The 16,587-nt window shown below is 54.7% G+C and overlaps 3 protein-coding genes across 4 annotated transcripts; 2 read left to right on the forward strand and 1 right to left on the reverse strand.

Annotated features, from left to right (window-relative positions):
• The first annotated feature begins 121 nt into the window (after positions 1-121).
• Positions 122-2,458, forward strand: THSD8 (thrombospondin type 1 domain containing 8). 2 transcript variants are annotated; one of them, XM_054563573.1, is made up of 3 exons: positions 122-311; positions 1,409-1,614; positions 2,400-2,458. In XM_054563573.1, exons 1-2 carry the CDS (start codon positions 161-163, stop codon positions 1,606-1,608), a joined length of 351 nt encoding a protein of 116 aa, XP_054419548.1. In that variant the 5' UTR covers positions 122-160; the 3' UTR covers positions 1,609-1,614; positions 2,400-2,458. The 2 variants fall into 2 exon arrangements, with proteins under 2 accessions (XP_054419548.1, XP_054419547.1); XM_054563572.1 differs by lacking the exon at positions 2,400-2,458 and having other exon boundaries at positions 1,409-1,701.
• RNASEH2A (ribonuclease H2 subunit A) lies at positions 1,883-6,178 on the forward strand. The gene is made up of 8 exons (XM_054563566.1): positions 1,883-2,176; positions 2,400-2,471; positions 2,593-2,719; positions 2,822-2,909; positions 4,412-4,549; positions 4,656-4,743; positions 5,755-5,878; positions 5,999-6,178. Exons 1-8 carry the CDS (start codon positions 2,050-2,052, stop codon positions 6,132-6,134), a joined length of 900 nt encoding a protein of 299 aa, XP_054419541.1. The 5' UTR covers positions 1,883-2,049; the 3' UTR covers positions 6,135-6,178.
• Positions 6,179-8,116: 1,938 nt separating this feature from the next.
• On the reverse strand, positions 8,117-14,962 carry RTBDN (retbindin). Its single transcript, XM_054563574.1, has 6 exons — positions 14,937-14,962; positions 10,345-10,532; positions 9,753-9,819; positions 9,508-9,618; positions 8,868-8,964; positions 8,117-8,335 (listed from the first exon to the last, which is right to left on the reverse strand). Exons 1-6 carry the CDS (start codon positions 14,942-14,944, stop codon positions 8,117-8,119), a joined length of 690 nt encoding a protein of 229 aa, XP_054419549.1. The 5' UTR covers positions 14,945-14,962.
• Positions 14,963-16,587: the final 1,625 nt, after the last annotated feature.

The raw sequence follows: 16,587 nt of genomic DNA on the forward strand, positions 1-16,587 counted from the left end.
GAGCGGAGCCGGCGGTGTCTGGGCGTCTGCGGGCTGCTGGGGGAGACGCGCAGCCGCGGCTGGCCGCGCCCACGGCGCCCACCCACGGGGGTGGTGAGGGCCCCGCAGACCCCGCGCGGGGCTCGGCCCCGGAGCGTGGCGGGGGCGGTTGCACTCCGGCATGGCCCGGGGCCCCGCTGCGCTACTGCTGTCGCCTCTGACATGCCTGCTGCTGGCAACCCCTGCCCAGGTCTCCTCCGACTACCATTACTTTGGCGATCAGGGTGAAGGCGACACCTGGGAGCAGTTACGGCTGCAGCTTCAGGAGAAAGGTAACTTCAGCCGCGGGTGTGACGGTGCGGAAAGATGCCCCCTTGCCCCACTTTTGCCAGGTGGCTGCAAACAGATCCTCCTCCATAGACTCCAGATCTCCGCCCAGCTCCGCACTGGCGGCCTCCCTTGGGCCGGTCACTTTTCTCTGAGGCTCAGTTTTCTCATTCGTAAATTGAAATAGAGAGTGTCTTTAAGCAGCTTACACAGGGAGAGGGGGCCTGAGCAAGACCCAAGCAGACACGCCCATAAACACATGGATAAGTGACGGGAAGGGGGGAGAGAGAGAGCGAGAGCGAGAGAGAGAGAGAGAGAAGGCGGCAGGTCAACTTCTGAAGTCTGACAAGGCCTGGCTGAAGAAGATAGGTAACCAATGCAGCTGGCAGGACAAGAAAATCAGAAAACGCCAAGATTTAGGGGAAAGATTGTTGGCAGGGAGCGGGAACAGCCTATGCCAAGGCCAAAAGGCCTGACAGAAGAATGAAAGAGGCCAGTGTCCTGTGATGGAGGCTTGTGAGTTAGGGCCTGTCTCCTGGATGCGGGGGGCGGGGGGGGGTCAGAAAAAGAGCCCTGCGAGGGCGAGTGGTTAGGCACTCAGGAAGGTGTAGTTTTAAAAGTGATTATATTCATTGTTTTTGTTCTAAGAGCTAGCACAGTGCAGGGGCTTTAAGTGTCTTTATTATGCTAATTATGACATTTAATTTACCCCCTGACAGACCTGTGGGTCAGGTGGCACGGTGCCCGCAGGCAAGGCTGATAATTAGGTCCCTGAAGACGGGAGTCAGCTTCTGAGGGTGGGCGTGAAGGGTGCTGTACCACAGTCTCAACTGGCACAGGCGGGAAGTGTCAGTTTCCAGTCCCCGTGGGTCGCTCACCAGATGTGTGAGCTCAGAAGGATGGCTTGCTCTTTCTAGGGCTCACTTTCTCCACCTGGGACTAATGGGAAGACTAAATGAGATCATTTATGGCAGGGCGCCTGGTACAGGGGCACAGCGCTGCAAACTTGAGCTGTTGCTGTTAATGTCTGCAGCTTCCTCCAAACCTAGAGGAGGGCCTGAGGGTAGGTGACCCACCCCCGACCTGGCCTCTCCATCCCTAGACGTGGAGGACTCAATCCTTGGCCCTTGGGGAAAGTGGCGCTGTCTTTGCGACCTGGGCAAGCAGGAGCGCAGCCGCGAGGTGCTGGGCCCAGCGCCGGGCCCGGTGTTCATCGACCGCGAGAACCTGGTGCAGGTGCGGCCCTGCCGGCAACGGGACTGTTCATCCTGCAAGCCGATCGACTGCGACTGGAGGCCCTGAGTTCGAGTGAGCGGATGGCGCAGAGAAGGCAGGCCCGGGTGGGATGGCAACTACCCAGGCTGTGCAGGAACAAAGGAAGGACGATGGGGGGCGCAGACGAGGTGGAAACCGGGAAGGGAGAACCGGGGTCGTAAGTCTGGGGCTTAAGGGTGGTGAGGGGAGGAGACGGCTGAGTCCGGAGACACGAAACCTCTGGGCGGAACTTCGAAAGTGATCCTTCCCACCCCGTTTACCAAACTCAAGAGTTCTCTGTCGGCCTCCAGAACTACAATTCCCAAGAAGCTGCACTGCGGAGGCGTAGTCTTTGGCTGCGCGCACGTCAACGGCGGTGGGAGCGTTGTGGGCGTGTCCTATACGCTGATTGGTCGGGTCCGGGAAAACGCGCCGAGACGTGCGCCTGCACGCCTAGTTCCTGCGGACGGTGGCGGAAACCGAGACGGCATGGACTCCAGAGAGCTGGAGAGAGACAATACGGGCCGCTGTCGTCTGAAGTCGCCTGTGCCCGCAGTGTGTCGCAAGGAACCGTGCGCCCTGGGCGTCGATGAAGCGGGCCGGGGCCCGGTGCTGGGTGCGCCCCAAGGGCCGGGGTGGAGGAGGGACATGATAAAGGGAATGCAAATTACACTGGAATGAGTGCCGGTATTAGACCGGATTCGGTGTTTGGGGGCGGGGGGGGGGGCGGTGAGAGCGGTGAAAGCCATGACATTAGTGATGGCACCTGAAAAAGTGGTGATGACGAAACAGGGATGGCGATTTTCATGGGCTCACTAGTTGGATCCCCACTCCCCCAGGCCCCATGGTCTATGCCATTTGTTACTGTCCTCTGTCGCGCCTGGCAGATCTGGAGGCCCTGAAAGTAGCAGGTGAGCCTTCGTTGTACGTCTGGGGAGGGGGTGGCACTCGTAGGGGTGGGTCTAAACTGGAGGGAGAAAGCAGGAATTGGGAGAACGAGCTACTCCCCTTCTCTCCCAACCCTTCTCTCAGACTCAAAAACCCTGTCGGAGAGCGAGCGGGACAGGCTCTTTGCGAAAATGAAGGAGGATGGGGACTTTGTGGGCTGGGCACTGGACGTGCTGTCTCCAAATCTCATCTCTACCAGCATGCTTGGGCGGTGAGGGGTCCCCGGAAGGGGCAGGGTGGAGGGGCAGCCAGACTGGGCTATAAGGGATCAATGGCTGGAATGGAGTTGACTGTGCTCTGTCCCCCACTGCAGGGTCAAATACAACCTGAACTCTCTGTCCCATGATACAGCCACTGGGCTGGTGCAGTTTGCATTGGACCAAGGCGTGAAAGTTGCTCAGGTGAGCTAACTGTTGGGTTGCTCCATTTGATCACCTCAGGATAAAATGGGGTGTGAGTGCAGTGGGCAATTCAGCATCAGACATCTGTAGTAAGTACCTCAGGAATATTTCTTGCTGCTGTTGACTTTCTGCTGCTTTTCCTATCCTTAATATGTACCCCACTGGGGGGCATGCACCCTCATCTAAAGGCTCATTGTCCAAAACAAATCCCACATCTGTCCACCTGTCCTAGTCCGGGGCACCCTCCCATCCTGGATGCCTGCTCCATCCTCTTCAGCACCCTTCCCTAGAGTCTGCTCCCAGTACAACAGCAGCAGACAGTCATTTTTTCAAAATGTAAATCTAAATATTTTAAGTTTCTGATTTCAGTGGAAATTAATTAAATCAGGAAAATTCACAGTCAGGGGGAGAATGAGATTAAATTACTAGAGAGAAATATAAGTAGGCCTGGTGTCAAGTGTTTAGAGGCAAAGATCCAGTTGTTTGAGAGAATGATAAGGGCTGATACACTTGAGGTAGGGGCTGCAATAAGGGAGGCATTGTTGAGGAGGTGGCTAGGATTGAGAACTGGAATGTGGAGTCAACGATACAGTACTGACACAAAGGCCCTCCTCTGGGGTTCATGACCAAGTCAGGTAGATGGGTGTTCAGCTGGTAAGCAAATAATAAAGGTGATTTCTGAGAACAATAGCTACTGCGGAGATCACTTTCCTTTTTCCCACCCTGACCTTCTCTCTGCTCCAGTCACGGGGCCTCCCTACTCCCATCCAGCATACTGGACATGGTCCCGCCTCAGGGCCTTTGCACTGGCTGTATCCGCTGCCTCAAACACTTCCCCAAGTCTCCATCCACATGGCTCATTCATTCCCTCATCTCTTTCAGGCCTTTATTCCAATGTCATCACTTCAGGGCGACCTTCCCTGAATTGCCCATCTCTGTTTAAAATGCCAGCCTCTTCCAGGCCCTGGCCGGGTAGCTCAGTTGGTTAAAGCATTGTCCTGATAAAGCCAAGGTTGTGGGTTTGATCTCCGGTCAGGACACAGCTAGGAAGCAACCAATGAATGCATAAATAAGTGGAATAACAAATCAATGTTTCTCATTCTCTTAAAAAAAAAAAAAACATTAAAATTTTAAAAAAGTGACAGCTTCTTCTCACTCTCTCCTATCCTTTATCATTTACCTTGTTTCTTGTCTGAGGCCCTTACCAGAGTGTCCCCTCCATGAGAGCATGGATTTTTGATGTATTCACTGCCCAGTTCCTGGTATTAAGTGCAGCCCATGGCATGTAGTAGGTGCTCAGGAAACGTACAGCAGGTGCAGCTTGATCAGGAAAAGCCCCTTGGGGAGGTGTTGCCTGCGCTGAGACCCCAGAGAAAGATGCAGCCTAGGACACGCAGAAAGAAGAGTATTCCAAGCAGTAGGCAAAGGCTATGAGGCTGGATCATTTGCACAGTGTTTGTCCCAGTGTTTGTTGAATGAATACATCGCTGTCACCTCTGTAGGTATTTGTGGACACTGTGGGACTGCCAGAGACATACCAGGAACGGCTGCAGCAGCGCTTCCCCAGTATTGAGGTGACAGTCAAGGCCAAGGCAGATGCCCTCTACCCTGTGGTCAGCGCTGCCAGCATCTGTGCTAAGGTCAGCCCTTTTGCTGCCCACGACTGGCTCCCAGCATCCCTCTGGGCAGAGGACAGGTGTAGCTGCCTCGGGGGCGGGAGACCCCAAGTGCCTGTCTTGCCCACAGGTGGCTCGTGACCAGGCCGTGAAGAACTGGAAGTTTGTGGAAAAACTGGAGGACCTGGACACTGATTATGGCTCAGGCTACCCCAATGGTGAGCAGACGGCAGTCGGGCTGCTGCGGGAGCTGCCCTGAGATAGCGATGCTGATGATAACTACGGCAAGGCAGGCCTGAGAGCGGGTCTGCTTACGCTGCTCCACGGTGGAAGAGGCTGAGGCCCAGACTGGGGGCCAGTTGCCCACGGCCAGAGTGTGGCAGATCTGATTTCCGGCTATCAGGCTCCTTCATCCCTTCTCACTCCCTCCCTCCCTGCTGTCTCTCTGGAGCCCCAGTGAGGGGTTGAGACCCATGGCGGGTGTCTGTCCATTTGTCAAGGGGAACGGGGCCAAGTGAGGGGCACCAGCTTGTGTCCAGTGGCCCCAGTTGAAATCTATCATTTTTCTCCCCCTCATGAGGCTCAGTTTCCTTTTCTGAAGTGGAAGTGATTGTGCTCCCCGTAACACACACACAGTGGCAGATTCAAAGATTCGGTGGTTGGGTTCAAGGAGCCCCTGGTCCTTCTAAGATTCAGGAAGAGACTTGCAGGTGGGTGGGGTGACACAGTCTGTGATTGGAACTTAGGTAAGGCCACAGCAAAGAAACCAGGTACAGGCCAAAAACAGTTTGGCCAGCATTCAGTGCTCACTGAGTACCTGGTAGATGCCATGCAGGGCCAAGCCCTGGGGATATAGCTGTAAGCAAGACAAAAAAGGATTTCCCTATCCCCACTGAGCTCATGGTTAACGTGGGGAAGATGGGCATTAACCTTAAGGTCCACAAATTCTGGTTTAATGACTGTTGTGCTTAGGGGGTAAAGGTGATGTCTGAGAGGCAATCTTTGTAAGTTGTACCTTGAGCAGACTGTTGGCCGGGGAAGAGTCAGAGTGGAACTGCCTGTGCAAAGGTCCTGAGGCAGAAAGATGTCTCAGACAATGGGAGAAACCTTAGGTACCCCATAGGAGGCTTGCAATGAGGTAGTAGGGCCTCAGATGGCAGTCTAAGGAGCTGGGACTCTATGACAGGGCTCAGGAGCTGTCACCATTGCTCACCCCACCCCTTCCCTAGATCCTAAGACAAAAGCATGGTTGAGGAAGCACGTGGAGCCCGTGTTTGGCTTTCCCCAGTTTGTCCGGTTCAGTTGGCGCACAGCTCAGAGCATCCTGGAGAAGGAGGCAGAAGACGTAATATGGTGGGTGTCCCAAAGGTGCTGCGAGGAAGGAGGGAGACTAGGGCTCAGCCCTGCCTGGGAGGGCCGGGCCCCCCGCCCTGCCCTCCAAAGCTGATCAGTGTTATCATCTCTCACCCACAGGGAGGACTTGTCGACAGGGGATCAGGAGGGACTAGGGAGGATCACATCCTATTTCAAGGGAAGCCCCCGAAACCGCCCCCGTCTCCCCCACCGGTACTTCCAGGAGCGTGGCCTAGAGTCAGCCACCACTCTCTAGGAGTCAGCCTATACCCCCTTTACCATCCCCTCAGTTTGTGATTAAAATTGCTTAAGGAAAGCCAAGCGTGAAGGTCGTACTTTTGGGTGAAAGGGGGTGGGGGTACATTCTGTGGCTGCACCCAGCTACTGAGTTTTGCAACCTAAACAAGGTGGGCAATGTTTGATTGATTTTATTTTAGAATATATGTTCGTATGATACAGAATTAAGAAGGACCATATTGAGAAGCACCCTGTCCCAGCTCACTGGTGGGCTTTGTACAATAACAATATACCACAGACTAGGTAGCTTAGTTTTGTTTTTGTTTTTGGTTGGTTTTTTTTTAATCCTCACCTGAGGATATGTTTATTGATTTTAGAAAAGAGGGAGGGAGAGAAAAGAGAGAGAAAGAAATATTGACGTGAGAAACATCAATCAGTTGCCTCCCATACATGCCTCAACTGGGAATTGAACCTGCGACCCTGTTATGTGCCCTGACCAGGAATCAAATCCCCAGCCTTTTGGTGTATGGAATGATGCTCCAACCAACTGATCTACCTAGCCAGGGCTGAGTGGCTTATTAACAACTGATGTTTCCCTTCCCTGGCTGGTGTGGCTCAGTGGATTGAGTGCCAGCCTGCAAATCAAAGGGTCACCAGTTCGATTCCCAGTCAGGATACATGCCTGGGTTGCGGGCCAGGTCCCCAGTGGGGGATGTGTGAGAGGCAACCACACATTGATGTTTCTTTCCCTCTTTCTCCCTTCCCCTCTCTAAAAATAAATAAATCTTTTTTTTTTTTTTAAAGACCTTATTTGCTTTACAGCTGAAGAGTCCTCCATGGCATGACTGTTCTATGGTTTAACACCTCTTTATGAACAGTGAGTTATCGCCCAGCTTGCTGTTAAATCTGTGTAATAGGGAACCACGGTGATAGGTCATTATTTCTCATGCACAGCTTTGATGGGTAAATTCCAGGAGATGGGATTGCTAGGTTAGAGAAACTATGTGTTATGGTGGAGATATTTTCAAATTACCCTGCTTGGAGGCTTGTACCCAATGGGCATACCTATCAGCAACGTAAGTGAGCAGTAAAGGTGGAGAATGAACCTGGTCTACTTCAGTAGTGCCCAGACACAGGAGGCATCCATCAATCTTGTTCTGTTGAACTAAAAGAAACCTTGTCCTGTCCTGGCTGGTGTGGCTCAGTGGATTGAGTGCCATCCTGCAAACTGAAGGGTCACTGGTTCGATTCCCACTCAGGGCACGTGCCTGGGTTGCAGGCGAGGTCCCCTGTTGGGGGGATGTGAGAGGCAACAGATCAATGTTACTCTCCCTTTCTCCCTCCCCCTCTCTCAAAAAAAAATTAAAATCTTTTAAAAAATTAAAAAACTTTGCCCCTGTTTTCCAGATGAGGATAAGGAGGAGAAGGATTAGGAGCAGCGCTTACAGGTGAAATCCTGAATTTGAGTCCAGTCCTTTGCCTTAGGGACTTGGGAGAATGGGGAGGAAGGAAGGGGGCTTCTGTTGTGTCAGGGAGCTTCTTCCTGGTGGCACACAGTGGGAGCACGCCCGCCCTCGTCAGCTCTTCTGTGACACCCCCCACCCCCTCCAGTTTCTGACACCTGAACATTCCAAGTTACTGAGACAAGCGCTCCAGGGCACAGGCAATCGGCACTTGCACACACGCTAGGGAATCAGTCGCTAACTCCAGGACCTGAGGATTGGAAGTGAGACACCTATCACTCTGGCAACTATCTTTCCTTTCCCCAAGAAGCTGCCACAGCATTTGCTCTAGTTGGCGACTTTATTCCGGGGCGGAAAAGGGAGAAATGAGCTAGGGTTGGTTTGTTTTTCTAATAATCGAGTCTAGAGCTCCAGGGAGGAGGGACAGATCTCTAGAAACGAGAAGGCTGAGGGAGAGGGGTGGAGCTCTGAGCGTCTACAGGGGCCGGGCGTGGGGTGGGAGTAAAAGGACGCATCTCCTATCTAAGGGCAGTGCCCTCTAGCGGCCACTGCCGCTTCCACTGCCACTCCCGCTGCCTGCAGCATCCACGATCCAGGTGCGAGGGTGGTGGGAGCGCGGGAAGGTGGCTTTCTGGGCCCTTCGTCTCTGTCTGGGATGCGAGGTAGAAATGTTGAGGCAGTGGCCAGCACCAGGGACAGCCACCGGCAGCGCAGAGCCAAGAACCGAGCGGCAAAGGTCCACCCCGTCAGTGAAGGTCTGGGAGAAGAGGGGGAGTTAGTGGGAGGAGTGTGATACCTTGAGGATGTGGCCCTCTGGTGCAGGCAGAGAGCGTTTTCAGAACCTTGGCCTTGGTAAGGGAAAGGCGTGGAGTTCTGTTGAGACTAGGGGCCAGAGGGGCCGTCTTGAGGTGGGTAATTCCAGCCTCTGGGTCCTCCTGGGAGTATAGGCGAGGGGCCGTGGTGGGGGCAGGGGCTAAGGGAAGGCGAATAGTTAGTTCTTACTGGGTCCCAAGGGGCTGGGGCCTTGGAGAAGGTGTCGGGCCCCTGGGTCTTCAGACTGGATGGGCCTGGAGCAGAGACAGTCCCTCGGGAAGGGCACAGTCTAACCCTGTGGACATTAGGGAGGCTACAGGCATACTCGCTGTGTATTTCCCTGTGGAGGCTGGGCTGTAGAGGGGGAAGGGCGGGGACTTGAGAATGCCAGGCCGACTCTGGGGCCTAGGCAGGTTAAGACAGCACGTGGTAAGGGAAGGTTTCGGCCTCTTCCCCGCGCTCTGTCCCACGCTCACCTGGCCATAGGTACTGCAGTCAGGGTTGCAGTCCCTCTTTTCTAGGAGTGGGAGCCAAGTCGGGCCACAGGTAATATCACTTTTGCAGGTGGCAAACCTGGAGTTGGGGTGAAGAAAAGAAGGTGGGTAAAGGCTCTGCAGTTTCGTTCCGGTGGGATTCCTCCTCTCCAGGGATCCGCCCAGCATATGCTCCTCCCACGTATCAGGCACCGCCTCTTAGGACCACATCCCTCCGAGCGCCACCCTCCCGATTCCGCCGGGCCCGGTACTCTCCACACCTACCCAGGGCTCTGTCACCACTGGCCACATCCCTGCCCACCCACTGACCATATCTATTCCAGGCCAGCCCCTTACACCCTCAACTCTTTCAGCTTTTCTTGTCCAGAAAGAGACCCCTCCCCTGTGTTTAAAAACCGGGTGTGAGGGAGGCCACGCCTCCGTACTGCCAATCTTGAAAGCCACGGCACTACGCGCTCCGACCCTTTCTGCCTAACCTCAAAACACTAGACCTCAGCCTTTAGAGCTTGGCCACCTCGGAGGCAGGCCGTGCCCCTTCAAACGCTAGGGCCTGCCAGCTGCATATCCCACCCTCGGCCACGCCCGGGGCCAGGACACTCCGCTCACGCCCCGCCTCTCTTACCAGGCCTGGCAGAGCTCTGCGCAGAGCGGCTGTGTCTGGTGTATCCCCAATAGCCGGAAGCGGAAGCGACTGCGGAGGGCAACTTGGAGTTGTCCCAGGAAGGATTCGCACCTGGGCATCGGGAGAGACAGGCCCGGATGGGTCAAGATATGAAGCCCTGGCTGGGGCAACGCAGCAAAAAGCTCAAGGAAACACAAACACACACGCACACATGGTTGGGGGGTGCGGTGCGGGGCTGTACTCACCCAGGGCTGGGCCCCCCGCAGCCCTCTAAGAGGATTCCAGGGTCCAATGGCTCTAATGTGTCCATCTCTGAGGAACAACAAACAGGGCAATGGAGAAGGGAACTCCTTTTACTTGGAGTCTTGGATCCCCAGGTATAGTTGACACCATTAATATAATTCCTCCCAATCATAAAATGTAAAGACACTTTGCTTGAGGTGCAATGCATCTTCAAGTAATAATAGTCATTTATCTTAATCAGCTAATTATTTTAATGTCCCTGGTAGTGGTATAATTTCTCAAAAGCTTGCATAAACCCCTTCCCCCCACCATGAGGTAGGTCTATTACTTCTCCCCTTTATTAATGGCCCACATGAGGCCCATAGAGGTTAAGTGGCTTGCCTAGAGTCACACAGCTACACAGTGGCAGAGTTGGGATTTGAACCCAGGCAGCCTGACTACAGAGCCTGTGCTTTCTAACTACCAGTCTTCAGCACTAGCCCAGGCTGCCCATCCTGGCCACCCTAAGCCCCTGTTATAAGAAATTGCTGGCATTGCTAGGTGGGAGTGTGAGTTCTTGGGTGTGGAGGGTTAGGCTAGGTCTCAAGAGCTCACCTGCGAGGTGTAGCTGGCCTGTGCCCAGAGCAGCCACCAGCCTATGGTGTCTTTGGGACCCAATGGGGAGTGAATGGCTCCCTCCACAGGCCCCTAGCAGGATCCATGCCAGGGTCAGTTGCAGGACCCAGACCAGGGCCCTGGGGGAAGTACAGCTCTTGCAGGCCATGTCCACCTGAGATAAGAGTCAACTGGGTTATGGGGTGAGTTTTAGCCATCCTCTTCTGGGAACTTAGGGTGGTACTCTTGATGCACTCCCAGGAGGCGGCACCAGGCAGAATAGAGAATGAGCAGCTGGTGAGGAGGCATCGGCCAAAGACCTTAAAATCCCAAGGTGCCACCAAGGACTGTCTCTGACCCAGGAGCACCCCTCCAAAGGAATGATGTCCCCTTCATTTGTTCAAGTCCATGCGCCTCCCAGTTTGACCATGCTGCCCCTCCCCCTTCACATACAGTAGGACCTCTCAACCTCTTCAGCCCTCAGACAACCCACTCTGTCCTCAAAATTAAGGGGATATCCCCAGCTCTTTCAGTGTCCCTCTTTTGCCCAGTAATTCCTCCATATCTTCTGTCCAGTCTCCTCCCTCCCTCTCAGTCCCCTGATCCCTGCTGGCCCCTCTCATGGTCACCTTCTCTCAGCCTACAATCGGCTTAGGGGCTGCCAACCAAGGCTGGGCCTTCGGAGCCAAGCTTGGCTGTGGCAGGAGTCAGGTTCTGCCCTGGGATCCAAAAACCCCAGGAGAGAGGAAACTGGGAGTCTGCGGAGACAAAACGATTCCCTACCCTCCTATGCCCCCTTGGGGCCACATCTCACCTCTTAGCCGAACTGAGGTCTAGGGCGCTGCTGAGACACTTCAAGGAAACAGGAAACAGTGGGGCAGAAGGGGCGTGGTTTGATGCAGGGGAGGTGTTTCCCACCACCCCGCCCCCTGTTCCAGCTGACCAGAGGCTGGAGAACCTGGGACTGGTGTGTATACATACATCCTTGTGTCTGTTTTTATGTTGAGGTTGTGACTTAAACTCTGGATGTATATGTGTGGGAAGTGTGTGTGTTGGTGAGTTAGATAAGGTGTGTTTGTGTGGCAGTGTGTTGAATGTGCTTGTTGTGTGCAGTTTTTATGTCTCTCTTGTGTGATTGTGTGTGTGTGTGTGTGTGTTCAAAATCTGGATAAGGAGGGCTGTATATGTCCCAAGCCAAGTATGTCCAGTTGAGTAAGAATCAGGTAATAAATATAGAAGAGGGGAGTGTAAATCATGATAGAATGGGTTTACTGTGAAAATGTTGGATCAGTGAGTGGATAAAGTCAGTGAATAAAGGTTGTTGACTGTAAATGTTTACTATGAGTGAACAAGGGGGTGTTATCACATGTAGAAAGGGTGTGTCTGCATCTAAAATATGTTTATGTGTCCCTTTGTAGTTTCTGTAAATGTGTGTCCTTGAACACATTTTCCCCATTCATTCATTCAACAAACATTTATTGAACGTTTGCCAAACTTGCTGGGTGTCAGATTCTGGGGATGTAGTAGCAATCAAGACATGCAAATATCAATCCTCATAGACCTCATATTTTAGTAGAGTCTAATAAAAACAGCCCTGCGGTTGGTGTGTGTGTGTGTGTGTGTGTGTGTGCGCGTGTGCGCGCACGCACGCGTGCACACGTGCACACGCCTATGTCTTGTTTTGGGAGGATAATGTGCCTGTGTGTTGGATGCGAGTTAGTATGTAGCTGAGCTTCCCTTGGTTTTGGGACTATGTGTGTGTTCTTTGATGAGTTTATGTGTTGTTTGTATATCTCTGCGTTTGCTGAATATGTGTATGTTTGCATCTTCTATGTATTTGCAGAATGTGAGTTTAGGTGTATATGTATCTGTGTATCTGTTTGCTGAGTATGGATATGTATATTAGCAGAGGGTGTGTGTTTGTGAAATATGTGTTTACCGAGTGTGTACATATGAGTATGTGAGGCTATGTTTGCTGAACAGGTGCTGGTATTTTGTGTTTTGCGTATATGTTTGCAGAGTGTATGCGTATGCATGTGCGCCTGTGCTCATAGATACGTTTTTGAGCATATGTGTTTTTGTGGGCAATGGCCACTACCACACATCTCTTCCCCTTTATTCTCAGACTAGTGCAGAGATTTTGCTGCGGTAGTCCTAGATCCCTAATTTGCCCACAGTAGGTGCTCAATATGAATCGAGTAAATGAACCAATTTGGAGGCACTGTCCTGGGGCTCCTCTGTGGGCACCCATTGATGTCCTGGAGGCGTCAGAAACCAAGACCTAGTGGACTTAGCCTTCCCTTGGCCCATCCTGGCGTAGTCCAGGATGCTCGTAAGTCCTATCTATCCAGCCTGTGGTCTGTGCCTCCCGCCAGCCATTCCCCTCCCTGACCTCGGCCCCGTGCTCTGCGCGCTTATTTCAGCACCGTGGACAGGAGCTCGCGAGATCAGCACCACGGAGAGCTCCCGCGACGGCAGTCCTGAGAAGGGGCGACACCGGCGGAATCTGGTTCTTGGACACAAAAATACGAGGAACGGACTTAGGGAGACCGCAACACAAACAGGCCGATAGAGAGAGACAGATAACTGAGGCAAACGCGTAGAGATAAGGAGTCAGGCGTCGGAGGGACACCCTGACTTCGACCTCGCTGTTGCCTTAGCTGACAGGCAGGGGTCGCCCCCGGCTAGCGATGGCGTCTTCCACGGCTTTCGGGCCAGTTATAGGCCGGATCTTCCGGGAAGCCCCTTCCCCACACTGTCTCCCAAGGCCTACATTTAGGGTAGGGAGTCCTCCAACACTTTGCACTCTGACTCCAGGGGGCATGGCCAGTTGGACCTCAACTGTGGGAACACTGCGGAGGGAGGGGGGTTTGAAAATCGCTTCAGCTGTCCCCCTCCCCCAAAGACCTGCTAATCACTCCTATAAATACAGCCCGGTCTGGCCTGGCTCCTTAATCCTGACGGGGAGGGAGGGGTCAGTAGAGGGGCTGCAGGACTCTGCTTGGAAAAAGGGGCGGTATATGTATGTAAATGGTCTTCTGAGGGGGCACTCCCACGAGGGCAGAGCTCTTCCGTGGAAATGCCACTCTAAAATGTCTCTCCTTGGGATGTGGGCGCCTTGTGGGTGGGAACAACTTCCCACAGAGAATATAGCACTTAGGGGGTCTTTTATTGAGAGTATCCTCACTCGGCTCCCCACGTGAAATGTCACCCATGGAGATTTTTCTATGCAGAGATGTTCCTTTCTGGGGGAGGGGGCTTTTGGAGGAATTGTCACCTCGCACAGACCATCTGTCTTAGGAATCATTTTCAGGGTGAGGGGAGGGTTTCGCTGGAGAAGGCCTGCCATGGAGACTGTCCCCGGGGGAATGTGTCTCCCTGAGAGGGTCGCTGGGGCAGTTGCACAGGGCATGAGTCTCAGTGAGGATGTCTCTCTTAAGGTGTTTCATGGGGTCCACTCATGAGCATGCTTCTCCCCGGGGGAGTCTCCTTGTAGGGGTCTCCCGGTAGCTTGGCACGCTCGGGTTATCTGGAGGCCCCTCCTTTCCCCCCTCCCCCCCACCCCACCCCGCAGCTCGGGGAGCCTAGGCCGAGGCCAGCTCGGGCGCCCAGACGCAGTGACGGTGCCAGACCCGCCCCACTTCGCTCCGCCCCCTCACCCCCCAGCCGCCGTCGCCGCCGCGGTCCCCGCGGCTTCTCCCTCCCTTCTCCCTCCTCCCGCCACCGCCGCCGCCGACGCCGTCGCCTCCCTCCTCCCTCCCCCGGGCCGCAGCCGCCTCCGCTGCCATGGACGACTCTGGCCTGATCCGCCGCCGGAGGCTGCAGGTAGGTGGTGGCCGCGGCCCGGGTAGAGGGGAAGGGGTCGGCGCCCTGGGGCGGAGCCCCGCTGGGGCCGGGAGAACTTGCGCCAGGGTCGGCCCCGGCGGTCCCTCACCCGGCCTGGAGCTGCTACCCGCAGGGAACTCGGTGGCGGCTCGTCCTGCCGCGCTGGGAACCCCGCCCCTCAGGCGCCGCCCGGGGATCCAGGAAGCTGAAAGGGGTGCAGCCGCACTCCACCTCGAAGATAGCCTGATGCGCGTCTCGGCCGCCGGAGGGGAAGGGGGCTGGGACCGAAGTCACTGCCCTGGCACTCTGCCAGGCTGGGGGTGAGGGGGTGTAGAGCAAAGTTATGGCCCAAGGGCTCGAGCCCCTCGGGGCCGCCAGCGCTGCCAGAGCCATAAACATGTTTGTGTGGCAGCTTCACCCCTTACCACCTCGAGAGCCTCTTTTGGAGGTGCGGGGACCCCCTGCGACCTCCATGCACCTGCCCTGGCATCCAGGATTCTTTCTACTGACCTAATTGGACAGGCACCTAGACAGCCTTCCTCCTCACTCTATTCCACCCCTCTTTACTACACCTCCCCCCATGCTCAAGTCCAGGGCAGCTTGTGGGTGGGCGGGAGCGATTTTTAGCTCCTTGCAGCCTTAGAAGATGCTGGTCTCCAGGCTGCGCAGGCGCGGGAGGTGTGAGTCCACTGCACGGAGTGGGACACTGAGGATTGTTGTGGAGTATAGGCAGGCAGGGACAAATCCAGACGTCAGGAACTCCCACTTCCAACATGGGTGGGGACTCTGAAGCCGAGAAGGCTCTTCTCCTGTCTTTGGTGTGAGCTTCTAAGGGTTAATACAGGGGTTTGGGGTTGCTCTCAAACCGACCCCAGAGGGAAAACTGATCAAAGCTTTGCCCCAAGGCCTGCCTGGGATCTGGTTCTTCTGAGTCTCGTTGGAGCTCAGCCCCATGCTAGATAACCTGGAGTGGTTTACGTAAAGCCTTACGTGGACCCAGACTCAGGCTATGTCTCTTGCCTGAGGCTTGGTAAAAGAAGGGGAAGATTCAAACCCTCATCCAGAGTCTCATCCCTTTCTGGGCTCCTCTAATTCATCATCCCTGAGGTTGGAGACCAAGGAGAGGTGACCAGTCATTGCAGCAGGAAAAATCGGGGTCAGGTGGCAGGAAGGACTTTCCAGGCGTCTGGATGAGGCTGGAGCCAGACCTGATGTTGGAAAGCTGTTTTGCTTTCAAACAGAGCCCAGATGGCCCCATCTAGGAGCCTTGGGCTCCTCAGGTCTTCCCTGGATTCCCTTCTCAATCCAGGGCTGATTTAGGAGAAAGGTCCTCAGGAAAGGGAGGGCGAGAACTGTGGCAAAGCCAAAGCTAGTGCTAAAGGAGCCAGACGGGGTACGCGCCCTCGGGTCTCCAGGAAAAAGGAGGAAAGGGGCGGTGCCTGTATGGGGTGTATCCCCGCCCTCCAGACCGGCGCCGATTTCCATTGGCTCAACGCCACGCGGGATTTCTGTCTCTCTCGCAAGACCCCACCCTCAGCCCGGGATCCTCCCTCTCACCCTCCAGTCAGTCCGGAGGCTACCTCTAGTCCTGGATATTGGCCTGAGTCTTGCCCCTACCTCTTCCCTCTGGGAGGGTTCCAGTGTGCTGCCTAGATACACCCTCACACTGGTGCATCCCTTTAGGAACTGTATGTCCCACAACCGCTGAGTGCCCGAGGGTTCCCTGTGAGCAGTCGGGATCGTATACATGGGCATCATCCTGAATCCCACTGCCCTCTCCGCAGAGCCGTCCATTAATCTTAGGGAGAGGGAGCATCCACTTGGCACAGCCGCTCTGCAGCTGGGGATGAATGTGGCGTCTTTTAACACTGACGCCAAGGATCCAAATCCTCTACCACTCCAGTTTGCTCCTTTGCTCGACTTTAGCATGATTAGGGGCGCTAGCGGATGGGGCCAGGTTTGAGGACTTCTTCAAAAGGGGCTTTAATGTCTCCCAGGGGCTCACCCTCGAAGGCCATGTGTACCCCGGTTTGGAGTCCTGGGCTCCGTGACCAGAAAATCCAGGCCTTGATTTCGCTTGGGCCATTGCAGTAGCGAGGCCGGCCGGGCTGATCCAAGATGCAGCTCATTCAAGCTGATCCTGCAAAGAGAGGGGGAAAACCCGGTATGGATTTCAGGACACCCAATGGCTCAGGATCGCAGGACTGCTGAGGGGGACAGTGTGCCCCTTCACCCTGATGATTCCTGTGTCCTCCGTACACAGCAGTGGGAAGTTCCTCTGGCCCATCTTCTGTCACACAATGGATCCATCCACAATAATTCCTGTTCCCAGGACCTATTGTTGAGTGCTAACTCTGTAGTAGGCATCATGCTGAGGTGCTAGGCATCTATATCATCTCACAGAATTCTCTAGGAGAC

This window comes from Pteronotus mesoamericanus, unplaced genomic scaffold (assembly GCF_021234165.1).
Source record: "Pteronotus mesoamericanus isolate MK-2021 breed Mesoamerican mustached bat unplaced genomic scaffold, CSHL_Meso_final scaffold_827, whole genome shotgun sequence".
NCBI classification, from domain to species: domain Eukaryota; kingdom Metazoa; phylum Chordata; class Mammalia; order Chiroptera; family Mormoopidae; genus Pteronotus; species Pteronotus mesoamericanus.

Bases quoted from the DNA above. Each gene is read 5' to 3' on its own strand.
- THSD8 (XM_054563573.1), top strand. From the start codon at position 161: ATGGCCCGGGGCCCCGCTGCGCTACTGCTGTCGCCTCTGACATGCCTG. The intron at 312-1,408 runs GTAACTTCAGCC...CTCCATCCCTAG, and splicing joins GCTGCAGCTTCAGGAGAAAG to ACGTGGAGGACTCAATCCTT.
- RNASEH2A (XM_054563566.1), top strand. From the start codon at position 2,050: ATGGACTCCAGAGAGCTGGAGAGAGACAATACGGGCCGCTGTCGTCTG. The intron at 2,910-4,411 runs GTGAGCTAACTG...TCACCTCTGTAG, and splicing joins AAGGCGTGAAAGTTGCTCAG to GTATTTGTGGACACTGTGGG. The intron at 4,744-5,754 runs GTGAGCAGACGG...CCCCTTCCCTAG, and splicing joins TGGCTCAGGCTACCCCAATG to ATCCTAAGACAAAAGCATGG.
- RTBDN (XM_054563574.1), bottom strand. The intron at 9,619-9,752 runs GTGAGTACAGCC...CCCGATGCCCAG, and splicing joins TGCGGGGGGCCCAGCCCTGG to GTGCGAATCCTTCCTGGGAC. The intron at 8,336-8,867 runs GTGAGCGTGGGA...CTCTTCTCCCAG, and splicing joins ACTGCAGTACCTATGGCCAG to ACCTTCACTGACGGGGTGGA.